The sequence below is a fragment of the Petromyzon marinus genome, chromosome 36 (assembly GCF_048934315.1).
Source record: "Petromyzon marinus isolate PM22_M1 ecotype Great Lakes invasive population chromosome 36, UKy_Petmar_22M1.pri1.0, whole genome shotgun sequence".
NCBI classification, from domain to species: domain Eukaryota; kingdom Metazoa; phylum Chordata; class Hyperoartia; order Petromyzontiformes; family Petromyzontidae; genus Petromyzon; species Petromyzon marinus.
The window spans coordinates 12103149-12120787 of record NC_133702.1 but is presented as its reverse complement, the minus strand read 5'-3'; the positions used below and the strand labels follow the sequence as shown (position 1 = coordinate 12120787).

General features: G+C 53.0%; 1 protein-coding gene across 2 annotated transcripts in view; it reads right to left on the bottom strand.

Annotated features, from left to right (window-relative positions):
* Positions 1-10968, bottom strand: part of LOC116949266 (receptor-type tyrosine-protein phosphatase gamma-like) — a 574019-nt gene extending 563051 nt beyond the window's left edge. For both annotated transcript variants that reach the window (XM_032966362.2, XM_032966363.2), the window contains exon 1: positions 10554-10968. In XM_032966362.2, the coding sequence (XP_032822253.1) occupies positions 10554-10695 (142 nt within the window). In that variant the 5' untranslated portion in view covers positions 10696-10968. The remainder of the gene's footprint in view (positions 1-10553) is intronic.
* Between the last annotated feature and the right edge of the window lie 6671 nt (positions 10969-17639).

Here is a 17639-nt window from a genome sequence, read left to right as displayed (position 1 = left end):
GTTTTTCTGTTTGTGTTCAGTCGCTCCCTGCCAACACACGCGTGCTGTGTAAACACTCCGTGAATGTCCGCACGTGCACTGCCCGTTATTATCTATCCACTGTTGGATGAGTCTCAACTCCCCTTCCCCCCCGCATCATCCCACCACCACCACCCTTGCCTCGCTGGTCATGACGGGTATCTGACCATGGCCACTCGGGTCGCGCCTGTATACGGTAGTCGCTCATCCGAGCATTGTCCAGGCTCAACCCCCGCTTAGCTTATTCCCAGGTCTGGTGAGATCGGGCGCATCCCGAACGCTTTGATCATGGGTGCTGACTGGTAATGATAATGATCGCGGAGCATTACAATATCGATCACGACATCAATGAAGATGATTATTGCATTTATTGATCGTGGAAATTATGACGATCCTCTTGTCAATGCAGTACAATACACTTATACACACACAGACAAAGACAAAGCTCCCCCGTATAGCCTTAACGGGCTTTTGGGGCAAGTGCTGTTAGCGAGTATCACCGATGAAGGCCGGCACTGTGACACACGAGGGGGTGAGTGCCCAGCACCACGCCCGTCCGCCTTTGTCTCCCCAGTGGTGATGTTTAGAGATTGCACCAGGAACTCATTTTTAAGGCTGAGTCGACCTAGGGCACAGAGGTCCGGGTCCGGTTCGATCATTCGCCACTGTTATTGACCGTGTTGTTCAATGGAGCTCGGGTGGCCCGGATTCGTAGCGCAGCGCCACCAAACACAAAGGTCCCCCGTACAGCCTCGAACAGGCTGTTGGGCAAGTGCTGTTAGCGAATAAAGACAAAGACCACCCGGCCTTAACAGACTGTTGGGGCAAGTGCTGTTAGCGAGCAGCACCTGTGAAGCCTGGCACGGCACACGAGGGGGTGGGTGGCCAGCACCTCGCCCGGTCGCCTTTGTATCCCCAGTGGCGATGTTCACAACACCGCACCAGGTACTCATTTGTGGCCGAGTCGAACCCACGCTTGTGCGCACGCAGGTACACGCAGGCACACGCAGGCACACGCAGGTACACGCAGGCACACGCAGGTACACGCAGGTACACGCAGGTACACGCAGGCACACGCAGGCACACGCAAGTACACGCAGGTACACGCAGGTACACGCAGGTGTACATGGTACGAGTGCACTGCAATACACGGCACGGGGCTAATATCCTTAGAACTGCTGCTGCACACACACACACGGAGAGTATTCATCACGCGCGTGCGTCGCGTTAATGAGCGCCAATTAGCCAAGCCGCAACATTATTCCCGTTCTAAGCCCACGCTCAAACAATTTTACATTTGGTGCCTGCGAGCGGCCGGAGTAATGAGATATTGTTCGGCGATGTTGTGCTCGCGTTGAGCAGCCTCGCAGTGTTCGCAACGTTGAACTTCTTTCGCACCGTACGTGAGACAAATAACTAAACGCAAAAAAACAGGCAGTTTCAATGAAATTACTTTTCAATCGTAGTTTTAAAGTGCAGAACTCCCAGTGGCTTTCTTAATATCGGAGGGAAGAGGCGTTCCAGACGGCCACAGAAGCGCGTCTGAAAGCGCCGCGCGATGCGGTGACCTCCACCGTCGTCTGTGTGCGATGGTGAGTCAAGAGACGCCGCTGTGAGGATGAGCGGAGGTTTGCGCGATGATGGTTTACTCTCGTTGACGAGATCAGCGGGGCATTGTACTCATAGCAGCGAATACAAACAGCGGCACACGAGGGGGTGGGAGGCCAGCACCACGCCCGGTCGCCTTTGTCTCCCCAGTGACGACGTTCACACACGGCATAAGGTTCTCGATTTTAAGGCTGAGTCGACTTAGTGGGTGAGAGAAGCCTGGGACCGCTTCAAATATTCGTCACGATCGTTGGCCACGAGCGAGAATCGAACTCGCGGTGGGCGGATTCGTGGCGCGGCGGGACAACCACCGCGCCACCGCTCCTCTGGGGTGCTGACGGGACAGCTCCTCGCTCTTGCGGGCCGCACGGAGAACGATGGCGCCATAAACTCAACACAGTTACACTCGTACATACACACACTCCAACACGGTTACACTCGTACATACACACACTCCAACATGGTTACACTCGTACATACACACACTCCAACACAGTTACACTCGTACATACACACACTCCAACACGGTTACACTCGTACATACACACACTCCAACACGGTTACACTCGTACATACACACACTCCAATACGGTTACACTCTCACCTACACACACTCCAACACGGTTACACTCTCACCTACACACACTCCAACACGGTTACACTCGTACATACACACACTCCAACACGGTTACACTCACACCTACACACACTCCAACACGGTTACACTCGTACATACACACACTCCAACACGGTTACACTCGTACATACACACACTCCAACACGGTTACACTCGTACATACACACACTCCAACACGGTTACACTCGTACATACACACACTCCAACACGGTTACACTCTCACCTACACACACTCCAACACGGTTACACTCTCACCTACACACACTCCAACACGGTTACACTCGTACATACACACACTCCAACACGGTTACACTCGTACATACACACACTCCAACACGGTTACACTCTCACCTACACACACTCCAACACGGTTACACTCGTACATACACACACTCCAACACGGTTACACTCGTACATACACACACTCCAACACGGTTACACTCGCACCTACACACACCGTGCGTTTCCATCTGTAAGGGGGATAGAGTGTTGCACCCTCGTGCAATGCTTGGGGGTTTTCTCCGGGTGCTAAGGTCTTCTCCCACACGTGTATCATGATGATAATAATAATAATAAACACAACTCGTGAGTTGGGGGTAGGGGGGAAGAGTCAAACGACGCAGCGTGGCTCTCCTTGATGAATAATGAAATAAGGAAACTCGCAATCCGGATAATCCGCCCGTGGATAATCGAGAGTTGCCGCATTCTCTCGGCGTTAAGAGACCTCGGCAGGAGAGTGTCGACGCACCCCGCGTGTCGCCTCAACAGACTGTTGGGGCAAGTCCTGTTAGCCAGTGGCGCCTATGAAGGCCGGAACGACACTCGAGGAGGTGGTAGCCAGTTCCACCACCGGCCGCCTTTGTCTCACCAGTGACGATGTTTACACATCGCACCAGGCTATATATTTGAGGCTGAGTCGACCTGGAGGAGGCCCACGATCGGTTCAGATATTCGTCACTAGGGTGGCTGAGTTTGCAGCGCTTTGCGCTAACCAATGCGCCACCGCTCCCCATTCATGCCTTCACATACAAAAAAAACACAAACTTTCCCCGTATAGCCCTAACAGACTGTAGGGGCAAGTGCTGTTAGTGAGCGCCTATAAAGGCCGGAATCGTACACGAGGGGGTGAGTGACCAGCACCATGCCGCCTTTGTCTCCCCGCACATACATACACACACATACTCACGCGCACATACACACACATACTCACACATACTCACGCGCACGTACACACACACTCACACGTACACACACACTCACACGTACACACACTCACACGTACACACACGTACACACACTCACACGTACACACACACTCACACGTACACACACACTCACACGCACACACACTCACACGTACACACACACTAACACGCACACACACTCACACGTACACACACACTCACACACACTCACACGTACACACACACGCACACACACTCACACGTACACACACACGCACACACACGCACACGTACACATACACTCACACGTACACATACACTCACACGTACACACACACGCACACACACTCACACGTACACACACACTCACACGTACACACACACTCACACGTACACACACTCACACACGTACACACACTCACACGTACACACACACTCACACGTACACACACTCACACGTACACACACACTCACACGTACACACACACTCACACGTACACACACTCACACGCACACACACACTCACAGGTACAGACACACTCACACGTACACACACACTCACACACACGTACACACACTCACACGTACACTCACGGGCACACGGCACCCCCTCTCCCTCTCTTAGACGCGGGCCGCTGCGCTTATCAGCTCCCACTCCTGCCCAGCGTGCTCTGCGTGCTCTCTCTGTACTCTCTCTGTACTCTGTACTCTCTCTGTACTCTCTCTGTACTCTCTCTGTACTCTCTCTCTGTACTCTCTCTGTACTCTCTCTGTACTCTCTCTCTGTACTCTCTCTGTACTCTCTCTGTACTCTCTCTGTACTCTCTCTCTGTACTCTCTCTGTACTCTCTCTGTACTCTCTGTACTCTCTCTGTACTCTCTCTGTACTCTCTCTGTACTCTCTGTGCTCTCTCTGTACTCTCTCTATACTCTCTCTGTACTCTCTCTGTGCTCTCTGTGCTCTCTCTGTACTCTCTCTGTACTCTCTCTGTACTCTCTGTACTCTCTCTGTACTCTCTCTGTACTCTCTCTGTACTCTCTGTGCTCTCTCTGTACTCTCTCTATACTCTCTCTGTACTCTCTCTGTGCTCTCTCTGTACTCTCTCTGTACTCTCTGTGCTCTCTCTGTACTCTCTCTGTACTCTCTCTGTACTCTCTGTACTCTCTCTGTACTCTCTCTGTACTCTCTCTGTACTCTCTCTGTACTCTCTCTGTACACTCTGTGCTCTCTCTGTACTCTCTCTGTACTCTCTCTGTACTCTCTCTGTACTCTCTGTGATCTCTCTGTACTCTCTCTGTACTCTCTCTGTACTCTCTCTCTGCTCTCTCTGTACTCTCTCTGTACTCTCTCTGTACTCTCTGTGATCTCTCTGTACTCTCTCTGTACTCTCTCTGTACTCTCTGTACTCTCTCTGTACTCTCTGTGCTCTCTCTGTACTCTCTCTGTACTCTCTCTGTACTCTCTGTGCTCTCTCTGTACTCTCTCTGTACTCTGTACTCTCTCTGTACTCTCTCTGTACTCTCTCTGTACTCTCTCTCTGTACTCTCTCTGTACTCTCTCTGTACTCTCTCTCTGTACTCTCTCTGTACTCTCTCTGTACTCTCTCTGTACTCTCTGTGCTCTCTCTGTACTCTCTCTATACTCTCTCTGTACTCTCTCTGTGCTCTCTGTGCTCTCTCTGTACTCTCTCTGTACTCTCTCTGTACTCTCTGTACTCTCTCTGTACTCTCTCTGTACTCTCTGTGCTCTCTCTGTACTCTCTCTATACTCTCTCTGTACTCTCTCTGTGCTCTCTCTGTACTCTCTCTGTACTCTCTGTGCTCTCTCTGTACTCTCTCTGTACTCTCTCTGTACTCTCTGTACTCTCTCTGTACTCTCTCTGTACTCTCTCTGTACTCTCTGTACTCTCTCTGTACACTCTGTGCTCTCTCTGTACTCTCTCTGTACTCTCTCTGTACGCTCTCTGTACTCTCTGTGATCTCTCTGTACTCTCTCTGTACTCTCTCTGTACTCTCTCTCTGCTCTCTCTGTACTCTCTCTGTACTCTCTCTGTACTCTCTGTGATCTCTCTGTACTCTCTCTGTACTCTCTCTGTACTCTCTGTACTCTCTCTGTACTCTCTGTGCTCTCTCTGTACTCTCTCTGTACTCTCTCTGTACTCTCTGTGCTCTCTCTGTACTCTCTCTGTACTCTCTCTGTACTCTCTGTGCTCTCTCTGTACTCTCTCTGTACTCTCTCTGTACTCTCTGTGCTCTCTCTGTACTCTCTCTGTACTCTCTCTCTGCTCTCTCTGTACTCTCTCTGTACTCTCTCTGTACTCTCTCTGTACTCTCTCTGTGCTCTCTCTGTACTCTCTCTGTACTCTGTCTGTACTCTCTCTGTACTCTGTACTCTCTCTGTACTCTCTCTGTACTCTCTCTCTGCTCTGTCTGTTCTCTCTCTGTACTCTCTCTGTACTCTCTCTGTACTCTCTCTCTGCTCTGTCTGTTCTCTCTCTGTACTCTCTCTGTAGTCTATCTCTGTACTCTCTCTGTACTCTCTCTGTACTCTCACTGTACTCTCTCTGTACTCTGTACTCTCCCTGTACTCTCTCTGTACTCTCTCTGTACTCTCTGTGCTCTCTCTGTACTCTCTCTGTACTCTCTCTCTGTACTCTCTCTGTACTCTCTCTCTGCTCTGTCTTTTCTCTCTCTGTACTCTCTCTGTACTCTCTCTGTACTCTCTCTACTCTCTCTGTACTCTCTGTACTCTCTCTGTGCTCTCTCTGTGCTCTCTCTGTACTCTCTCTGTATTCTCTGTACTCTCTCTCTGTACTCTCTCTGTGCTCTCTCTGTGCTCTCTCTCTGTTCTCTCTCTGTGCTCTCTCTGTACTCTCTCTGTGCTCTCTCTGTACTCTCTCTTTGCTCTCTCTGTACTCTCTCTGTACTCTGACTCTATCTGTGCTCTCTCTGTACTCTCTCTGTACTCTCTCTATACTCTCTCTGTACTCTCTCTGTACTCTCTCTCTGTAATCTGTACTCTCTCTGTACTCTCTCTGTACTCTCTGTGCTCTCTCTGTACTCTCTCTGTACTCTCTCTGTACTCTCTCTGTACTCTCTCTCTGCTCTGTCTGTTCTCTCTCTGTACTCTCTCTGTACTCTCTCTGTACTCTCTCTGTGCTCTCTGTACTCTCTGTACTCTCTCTGTACTCTCTCTGTACTCTCTCTGTACTCTCTGTACTCTCTCTCTGTACTCTCTCTGTACTCTCTCTGTACTATCTCTCTGTACTCTCTCTGTACTCTCTGTACTCTCTCTGTACTCTCTCTGTACTCTCTCTGTACTCTCTCTGTACTCTCTCTGTACTCTCTCTCTGTGCTCTCTCTGTGCTCTCTCTGTACTCCCTCTGTGTTCTCTGTACTCTCTCTGCACTCTCTCTGTACTCTCTCTGTGCTCTCTCTTTACTCTCTCTCTGTACTCTCTCTGTACTCTCTCTGTGCTCTCTCTCTGTACTCTCTCTGTGCTCTCTCTGCGTGCTCTCTGGCTTCCTCTATCGGCCCCTTTCCACACTTCAGCAATTGCGCCGGGCGCTCTTTCACTGATCTCGCCCCCTAACAACCCCCCCCCCCCCCGCTACCCCCACGTCCACGCTCGCGTGACGACGGAACACAACGCCATCTCATCCTCATCATCATCGTCCTCCTCCTCATCTTCATCGTCCTCCTCCTCATCCTCATAATCCTCCTCATCATCCTCCTCATCTTCATCGTCCTCCTCCTCATCCTCATCATCCTCCTCATCCTCATCATCATCGTCCTCATCCTCATCGTCCTCCTCCTCATCATCCTCATCATCATCGTCCTCATCCTCATCGTCCTCCTCCTCATCCTCATCGTCCTCCTCCTCATCCTCATCATCATCATCGTCCTCCTCCTCATCCTCATTATCATCATCATCATCCTCCTCCTCATCATCATCCTCATCATCATCGTCCTCCTCATCCTCATCATCCTCCTCCTCATCCTCCTCCTCATCCTCCTTCCTCATCCTCCTCATCATCCTCCTCCTCCTCATCCTCATCATCGTCCTCGCAATAACGGCGGAGTGTCGCTATGGGTGAAGGGAGACGTTGCGGGTTGCCGGCCGCGAGGCTGCTGCTGATGACCGCGATTATTGATGGTGGCGGTGGATCTGGATGATTTATTAACATATATATACTAACAAACGAATTGCTCAACGCAAGCCCAAATCACGTGTCAAGCGGCGAGCAACAAACAGCACTGTCGCGGCCGTCATCGCCAAGGAGGGCAGACACGTGTCTTGACTTGAGCGCGGATATGACTGTGAGGGTTCCGCCAAATAACCGGTGACGTGGCAGATTGATCGCGGCGATGAATGCGATGACGACTATTGTTGTTGTTGTTGATGATGAGTGGCGAGGATGGAGGGGGGTGTGGTTGGTATTGATAGGAGAACGAGAGAATAGCGCGGGTGTCCTCGCTCAGTCTCGAGCCGCGTGTTCAGGAGGGAGTCAAGCAGCAGATCAACGATGCAGGTCTGGGGGCGGTGACGGGGTTTCGAGCGAGAGCGCCGCGGTTCGAATTTTTCCAGCGCCCGCCCCGGTTAATGCAGCTGCGCGTCCATTCACCCCGACCGGACTCTCCTCCCGACAGTGCAAGCGAGGCGACTCGCAGAGCCACGCTCCAGCAGCGTCAGACCGCTGCTTCCCCCTGCGCGCTGGGGGAAGCAGCGAGTCGCCAGCCTCGTCAGAGATTCGAGAAGAGAGGTCGCGAAGGAAGAGAGATCGCCGCTCGAAGAAGCGCTGGGAAGAGGAGGAGCCGCCGCGCCGGTGGAGGGAGAGAGAGAGAGGGCTCGGGCAGAGCGGGGCGATCAAAGCGCCTTCGCTCGCTGTCTACTGCGACGCGAACACTCACTCGCTCGCCAACCCGTCCACTCGCTCGCCAACCACTCCACTCACCAACCACTCCACTCACTCACCAACCACTCCACTCACTCGCCAACCCGTCCACTCGCTCACCAACCCGTCCACTCGCTCACCAACCCGTCCACTCGCTCACCAACCACTCCACTCACTCGCCAACTCGTCCACTCGCTCACCAACCACTCCACTCGCTCACCAACCCGTCCACTCGCTCACCAACCACTCCACTCACTCGCCAACTCGTCCACTCGCTCACCAACCACTCCACTCACTCGCCAACCACTCCACTCACTCGCCAACCCGTCCACTCGCTCACCAACCACTCCACTCACTCGCCAACCACTCCACTCGCTCACCAAACACTCCACTCGCTCACCAACCCGTCCAATCGCTCACCAACCACTCCACTCGCTCACCAACCCGTCCACTCGCTCACCAACTCGTCCACTCACTCACCAACCACTCCACTCACTCGCCAACCCGTCCACTCGCTCACCAAACACTCCACTCGCTCACCAACCCGTCCAATCGCTCACCAACCACTCCACTCGCTCACCAACTCGTCCACTCGCTCACCAACCACTCCACTCACTCGCCAACCCGTCCACTCGCTCACTAACTCGTCCACTCGCTCGCCAACCACTCCACTCGCTCACCAACTCGTCCACTCGCTCACCAACTCGTCCACTCGCTCGCCAACCACTCCACTCGCTCACCAACCCGTCCAATCGCTGACCAACCACTCCACTCGCTCACCAACCCGTCCACTCGCTCACCAACCACTCCACTCACTCGCCAACCCGTCCACTCGCTCACTAACTCGTCCACTCGCTCGCCAACCACTCCACTCGCTCACCAATCCGTCCACTCACTCACCAACCCGTCCACTCGCTCACCAACCCGTCCACTCGCTCACCAACCACTCCACTCGCTCACCAACCACTCCACTCGCTCACCAATCCGTCCACTCACTCACCAACCCGTCCACTCGCTCACCAACCCGTCCACTCGCTCACCAACCACTCCACTCGCTCACCAACCACTCCACTCGCTCACCAACTCGTCCACTCACTCACCAACCCGTCCACTCACTCACCAACCACTCCACTCGCTCGCTAATTCGCCAGCTCGATCACTCATCAAGCCTCCCACTCGCCCATCGACCCACTCACCCACCATCTCACTCACCAAAAGCACTCACTCGCGCACTCACCCAACCGGCTCACTCACGCGCGCCGTGCACGAGGCAGGATGAAACCCAAGTCGCTGCTCCCCCATCTCCCCCCCCCGTTGGACCACATCGGGGGATCCCGATGGAAGGGATGAATGGGGTGGGGGGTCTGGCGTATCGTGATCCCGGAAAATACACCACAACCACCACCACCACAACAATCACCACAACCACCACCACAACCACCACAACAATCACCACCACCACAACAACCACCAGCGACATCAGTGCCGGGTTTCCCCTCTGCTCACTCGTTCTCGGGACGCGAGCGCTGGTATCGCGGGCGGGATGGGTGGGTGAGCGAGCGAGTGCATTGGTGAGAGAGAGAGAGAGTCGTGTGAGTGGAGGGGCGAAGGAGTGAGTGAGCGCGTGGATGGGTTTCTCGGTGCATATAGGTCGGTGAGTGAGTAGATGGGTGAGTGGAAGTGAGTTGGTGAGCGAATCGGTGAGCGAGCGAGCGGTGGGATGGGAGGATGCAGCGAGCTGGCGTACAGGTGAGTGTGCGAGTGAAGTGGTTGGTGAGCGATTATAGAGGTTGGTGAGTGAGTGGATAGGTGAGAGAAAGTGAGTGGATTGCTTGGGAAAGGAGCGAGGCGGTGAGCAGTACAGTAAATGAGTTGGTGAGTGAGCAGGTAAGTAGGTGAGAGAGTGGGTCAGTAGGCGAGGCAGTAGGTGAGTGAGCGGGCCAGTAAGTGGGTCAGTAGGTGATTGGGTCAGTAGGTGAGTGAGTGGGTCAGTAAGTGGGTCAGTAGGTGAGTGGGTCAGTAGGTGAGTGAGTGGGTCAGTAGGTGAGTGAGTGGGTCAGTAGGTGAGTGAGTGGGTCAGTAGGTGAGTGAGTGGGTCAGTAGGCGGGTCAGAAGGGTGAGTGAATCATTAGGCGAGTGAGTGAGTGGGTGAATGGGTAAACAGGTGAGTGAGTGGGTGGGTGAGTGAGTGGGCGAGCGTGATTCTCGTACCGGCTGGAGTGCAGAAGACGCCCGCGAGGAGGCAGAGGACCGCGGCCGTGGACAGGAGACAGCCCCCGCTCCGGACCGGCCCGCGTCCCGCTCCAGTTCCCGAGCCAGGGACCCGCCCGTGAGCACAGCCCAGCCGCCGCATGGCTCAGGAGCCGCGTGCTGACGTCGCAGAGACGGCCGAGGAGCTCCGCTCTTCAGAACCTTCAAAGTTCGACTCCGGCTTGGAGTCTATACACGAGAGGGATCGGATGCGACCGTCCGGGGTCGGGTCGCGATGTCGATGCTGTCTGTCTCTGTCTCTCAGTCTCTGCGTCTCCCTGTCCCCTCGCTCGCTCTCTCTCTCTCTCTCCGCAAGCCTGCTCCGTGCTCGGAGCGTCGTCCTTCAGCGATTAGCGGATTCCTTCCATCCGCGTTCACCCCTCCCTCCCTCCCTCCTTCTCCTCCTTCCCCTCTTCCTCTGATTAATCAATCAGTCACACCGATCCCTCCGCTATCTGTGTCCCTCGCTATTGTGCCGCGGACAATGGCCAGCAAAAGGAAGGATGGTTTTGACGAGACGAGCGAAGAGGGGGTGGTGAGGGTGGTGGTGGTGGGGAGAGAAAAGCGAGCCGCCACCACCACGGAAACGAAAGATCGACCGGCGGAGTCGAGATGATGATTTCGAATTTAAATCAGCAACGCAAAGAAAGCCCCCACCCAGACAGACGCCAGCAACACGCCACGCGCAAGCAACTACTCGGCTCGGACGAGGCAGCGAGCGAACGTCGGATGGTGCGAGAAGAGCTGGCAAGTGAGGCTCCCCCCGCTCTGTCCTCTCTCTCTCTCTCTCGCTTCTCCGCCCCCCTTCTCCACCTCTCCCCCTCCTCTCTCTCTCTCCCTCCCCCTTCTCCTCCTCTCGCTCCCCCACCACCTCAGCTCCCTCCCTCCCTCTCTCAGCTCCCTCCCTCCCTCCCTCTCCCTCCCTCCCTCTCTCTCCCGCACGGGAACGCACGGAGCAGAGCGCGCGCAGAGACAGAATCGACGGCGCGGAGGATGTGGTGGAGTTGTGGGGGGGGGGGGTGACTGGAGGTGATGGGGGAGAGGGGGGTGATGTGGGATGTGGGCAGAAGAGAGGGAGGAGAGAGGGAGAGCGATGCTTCACTGTGCGAGCTCCGGGGCCGAGGGAGAGACGGAGAGGGGGGGGGGCTAGGGAGCTGCGTCTCTCGCGTTTCGCTTGACGCGGAGCAGCAGCGACGGCTGCGTTCAATTCCACCCCCCCCCTCGCCCCCCTTCTCTCTCATTCTCTCGGTGTCTCTCCCGTGACCCCGTCCGCTCTTCCCTTTGCTCCCCGTGTCCTTCTGCGCGCTACGCAATCTCTTCCCCCTCTCCCTCCCTCCTACGTGCGTCTGGTGCCTGGTGTGTGGCTGGTGCTTGGTTAATGTGGTTGGTGTGGCTGGTGTGTGGTTGGTGTGGTTGGTGTGTGGTTGTTGTGGTTGGTGTGGCTGGTGTGTGGTTATTGTGGTTGGTGTGGTTGGTGTGTGGTTGTTGTGGTTGGTGTATGGTTGTTGTGGCTGGTGTGTGGTTGGTGTGGCTGGTGTGTGGTTGGTGTGGTTGGTGTGTGGTTGTTGTGGTTGGTGTGGTTGGTGTGTTTGTTGTGGTTGGTGTGGTTGGTGTGTGGTTGTTGTGGTTGGTGTGGTTGGTGTGTGGTTGTTGTGGTTGGTGTATGGTTGTTGTGGCTGGTGTGTGGTTGGTGTGGCTGGTGTGTGGTTATTGTGGTTGGTGCGGTTGGTGGTTGTTGTGGCTGGTGTGTGGTTGGTGTGGTTAGTGTGTGGTTATTGTGGTTGGTGTAGTGGTTGGGGTGGTTGGTGTGTGGTTGTTGTGGCTGGTGTGTGGTTGGGGTGGTTGGTGTGTGGTTATTATGGTTGGTGTGGTTGGTGTGTGGTTATTGTGGTTGGTGTAGTGGTTGGGGTGGTTGGTGTGTGGTTGTTGTGGCTGTGTGTGGTTGACGTGTGCTTCATGATTGGTGTGATGTGGTTCATGTCTTTGACAGACACCAATCACCAACATCATCATCATCACCGATACCACCACAGCCATCACCAATACCTCCATCACAGCCACCACCGGCACCACCACAACCCATCGGCCCCATTCAAAACGTGAAATTCGCGCTGGCGCGCACGGACACATCCCTCGGAGGCCGCGGTGACGTCATTGAAGTTCTTTATTGGCATCTGAAAAGTCCCCCCCACAACGCCCCCCCCCCTCAACGCCCCACCCCCTCCTCAACGCCCCCCCTTCAACCCCCCTCCCCCCACGTCCCTCCCCCCCCCCACCCCCGATGGCCACCAAATACTCAATTTATTCCCACCAAGTTACCCCAATCTTTCTTCATATTTTTGCTCAACTGTTCCCAACTTTCAACCTTAAATTAGACGGACGGGGAGCGAGTTTAGAAAGAAACCTATTTATTTATTTAGCTACCCGTCTATTTATTTATTTAGCTACCGGTCTACTTTTTTATTTTGGAAAGAAGATGAAAAGAAACACCCTTCACATTTGCACGGTCACAATTTAGCAGTCAAGGTTATTTTGACCTTGGTTAAAGGTCACGCATTAGCGCAAGTCCCTCGTTCTAAACAGTCATGAGCCAAACCTCCATCATCATCATCACCATCGGCCAGAATCTATCCACTGCTGGATCAAGGCCTCATTCTCACGGTACTGCGATGCAACAATCTTTACTGTGCCCTCACTCCATCTCCGCGTTGCGCGTCCTCCCTCGACGACTACGACTCGAGCGAGTCCTTGTGGCTGGCAGACGCGCGCACGTGCGGACAAGCGGGTGTTCGTCTGACGGAGTGTGAAGGTGAACACAAGACAGCATCAGCTCGCAAGGGTGTGGCTGTCTCTCACACGCGGCGCCTCCGATTAGCACGGTTTGCTGCGTACGGTGCGAAAGAAGTTCAACGTACATGCGTACTGCTCATAGACTAACACCCATAGGCTCAACACTGCCCATAGACTCGACACTACACCTCCGATTAGCACGGTTAGCTACGTATGGTTGCGAAAGAAGTTCAACATACATAAACGTAACTATTTTTATTTTACCAGGTAAGGCCCCACTGAGCTATATGCAGCTCGTTTTCAGAAGCGACCTGGCCATCACAAATGATTGCTCAACGAAGTGGCTTATCACGTCTGAAATTTATAGCAGCCAAATACCCTAAACGCGACCACTGGGAGAGAGAGACGCAAACTCCAAATATGCAGCAGGCGTCAGGGTCGGGATTGAGCTCACGACCTCCTGTGTAAAACCAGGCGAGGTGGTTCACATCTCGGGATTGAGCTCACGACCTCCTGTGTACCAGGCGAGGTGGTTCACATCTCGGGATTGAGCTCACGACCTCCTGTAGACCAGGCGAGGTGGTTCACATCTCGGGATTGAGCTCACGACCTCCTGTAGACCAGGCGAGGTGGTTCACTTCTTGGGATTGAGCTCACGACCTCCTGTGTACCAGGCGAGGTGGTTTACATCTCGGGATTGAGCTCACGACCTCCTGTAGACCAGGCGAGGTGGTTCACATCTCGGGATTGAGCTCACGACCTCCTGTAGACCAGGCGAGGTGGTTCACATCTCGGGATTGAGCTCACGACCTCCTGTAGACCAGGCGAGGTGGTTCACATCTCCTCGGGATTGATCTCACGACCTCCTGTAGACCAGGCGAGGTGGTTCACATCTCCGAGTCCTCTGGTTTTCCCCACAACATTTTAAAACATCACGCATTTCGAGTATTTGGCTGCTATACATTTCCACGTGATAAGCCACTTCGTTCAGCTGTCATTTGTGGCCAGGTCGCTTCAGAAAAAGAGTGGGCCTTACCTGGTAAAATGTTTTTTTATTAATATGGATGAGATCATCATAATTATTATTATTTGCACTGGCTTTTTAGATAAGAGGGGAGTGTTTGCCAAGATTTGGCTCATCAGGTGTCATGTATTTCATGATCTATGGGTTACACTTTGCTCATGCCTAATGTGTTACGCTGGTCGTGTTAGCGACTTTGCCTAATGATATGTCCACACTCAGGAGAATATAAGTCAAGTGTCGTTGTCAGCCACGGTCAATCCGCTGCTGGATAAAGGTTTTCCGAAGCCGTTACCATCTCTCACGTTTCTGCGATGTAACCTTCCACAGAGCACCTACAAACGAGCTGATTTAAAAAAACTAAACTATAATCTATTTGACACGTAGGCTATTCGTGAACAATATCATCCACATCTACGCCTCTATATAAATGAACGAAACAGGTGGACTTCTCCACAAATCTGGCTGTCGCCTGATGAAGCTAGTTGTAATTACTGGCGGAACGTCGTACTCAAATTGTAAATGCTGTGGCTTGGCTTTCCAACACACCGGTGTGCTGTACTAGTGACGAATTGGCACGTTCTGTTTACGTGACAACCCTTACTAGTTGGCTGTGTCGGGTGGTGGCGGGTTTTAAAGACACATTTATATATTTACGCGATCTAACCAAATAAAAAAAATATTATAATCTAGTTGCATTTTAGCAGGTAAGACCGACTGAGCTACTTAGATATTTTTCAGAAGCGACCTGGCTATCACAAATGATAGCTCAACGAAGTGGCTCGCCATGTTAAAATGTATCGCAGCCAAATACTCTAAACGCGTTATGTTGATTCTAAAATCTGTAGGGAAAAACCGGAGGACCCGGAGAAAAATCCACGCGGCCACGGGAAGAGAGACATGCAAACTACTAATATACAGCAGGCATCATGGCTGGGATCAAACCACCAACCTCCTGCATACCACGCGAGGTAGTTAACATCTCGCCACGGGGACGCGCATCGTTCCCCCTCCTCCGTGAATGACCACTCAGACGCGCGACATTCCTCGACTTCCACTCCATCACTTCTTGACCATCTACTACCAGTCGTGATTTGCGCCCTGCCCAAATCGACTCGTGTTTCTTCACAGTTATAATCGCGTCTTTAGCCTGCAGGGTATGTTCCCTAATTCACCTGCTCCTCCGTATGGTCGCTCAATGTAAATCCAAGACAGCATTCCTCCATGCTCAGATCGACCTCGCGGGGAAAGTTCCCTCGCGTCTTGCCCCCAACATATTTGCATGATCACTAAGTGGGCCCCTCAATCAGTTGTTGATGTTGGATGTGCAAATAAATGTACAGCCCAGTTGTGTCCATCCACTGTCGATTGAAAATGAAGGCCGTCCCGCGTTCTTGTGGTGCCCATGAGGGTTTCGTTGACCATACTTCACCGCGCTGGTCGCATGCGGATTGAAGGAGTCACGTGAGGCCCTCCGCTGCCCGCAGCGCCGATCGCGCCCGCGCTCTGCGCAGGGATCAGCCATCCAAGCAGGGGATGTGTCTGGTCAGGACTTGGGATGGGTGACCACCGTGCCAGCGCTTGCCAGGTGTTGTAGGCGTGAGGCTGGTGGCCAGAAGGCGCTGGAGAGTCACCAGCCTCGTGTATCACGTGGTGGGGTTTTGTCCGCACGGCTCCTCTGGCTTGCTGACGAATGAAAACGTAGCGAATGCCGATTGGTTTAACTGATTGGTGAATGAATGAATGCGTAATCAGCGGAGAATGAGAGAGTGGGTGTCAATCTGAGTGAATGATGCGACGCTGAAGTGAACTGAAACATTACGCGTGGGCGCTGAAGGTCTTGTGCAGGGTGCACGTGTGCATAAGTTTGGATGAAAAGTGGAAGAAGCCCTTGCATTGATTGAACAAAATTGAGAAACAGTGGTTTGTTTAATGAGTCATAGCATGTTAAAGTTAACAAGTTAAAACCCGAACGAGTGAATGATAGAGAGTGCACGGGTGAATGAGTTGAGCGAATGAAGTTTGGCACTTGTTCAGTCACCATGAGCCATGGGTGATTAAACTATTTTACTTTAATTTTACCAGGTCATGCCCACTGAGCTACACAGCTGTTTATCAGAAGAGACCTGGTCACAAATGATAGCTCAACAAATTGGCTTTTAACGTGGAAATGTATAGTGGCGAAATACTCTAATCGTGATGTTGATTCTAAATGTGCAGGAGAAAACCGGAGGACCTGGAGAAAAATCCACGCGACCGCGGGGAGAGAGACACGTAAACTCCAAATATACAGCAGCAGCAGCAGGCGTCAGGGTCGGGATCGAACGCACGACCTCCTGTATACCAGGCGAGGTGGTTAACATCTCCTATTATGTTGGTGGCTATGCACGCGGCTGTCTGCAATCCAGCACAGTGGAGGCAGCAGGGAGGGTTGGTGGATCACCGCACTGATGTTGTCAAACTCCCTTCCCGTGGGCGTCGAAGAGGGGCCATACACCTTGATTCGCCGCAAAGCGGTACAGCAAGTGGACTAATCGCCATCCGTTCCATCTGCATGGGGATAGAGCGTTGCCCCCTCGTGAAAGGCGTGTAGGTTTTCTCCGGGTTACCTCCCATATTTGTATAATTACGATAATAGTAATAAACACGACTCGTCGTTAATTGTATGCTAAAAACACATCGTCAAAATAAACACCCAAAGTAGCGGCAGCAGGAACCTCCTGCAAACTCAGCCACGTGAATAAATAAGTAACATCTCCGTGCAGTGTAAACAAATTAGTAAAAGCAACGATGAAGTGGCTCCGCTGCCTGATTTTTACATGAAATCGTTCCTTCACCCAACGACTGGACATGTGTGAAAAAAGAGTTTTATTAGCTCATAAAAAAATACGATTCTGAAGGTGCTGCTGATTTTGCGGGAGCACTGATCGAGCGCCGAGAGAGCCAATCAATGCACTGATCGGGCTCTGTAAGAGAGAGTGAAAGAGCCAATCAATGCACTGATCGCGCGCTGTGAGAGAGTGAGAGAGCCAATCAATGCACTGATCGGGCTCTGTAAGAGAGAGTGAGAGAGCCAATCAATGCGCTGATCGCGCGTTGTGAGAGGGTGAGAGAGCCAATCAATGCACTGATCGGGCTCTGTAAGAGAGAGTGAGAGAGCCAATCAATGCACTGATCGGGCTCTGTAAGAGAGAGTGAGAGAGCCAATCAATGCACTGATCGCGCTGTGAGGGAGT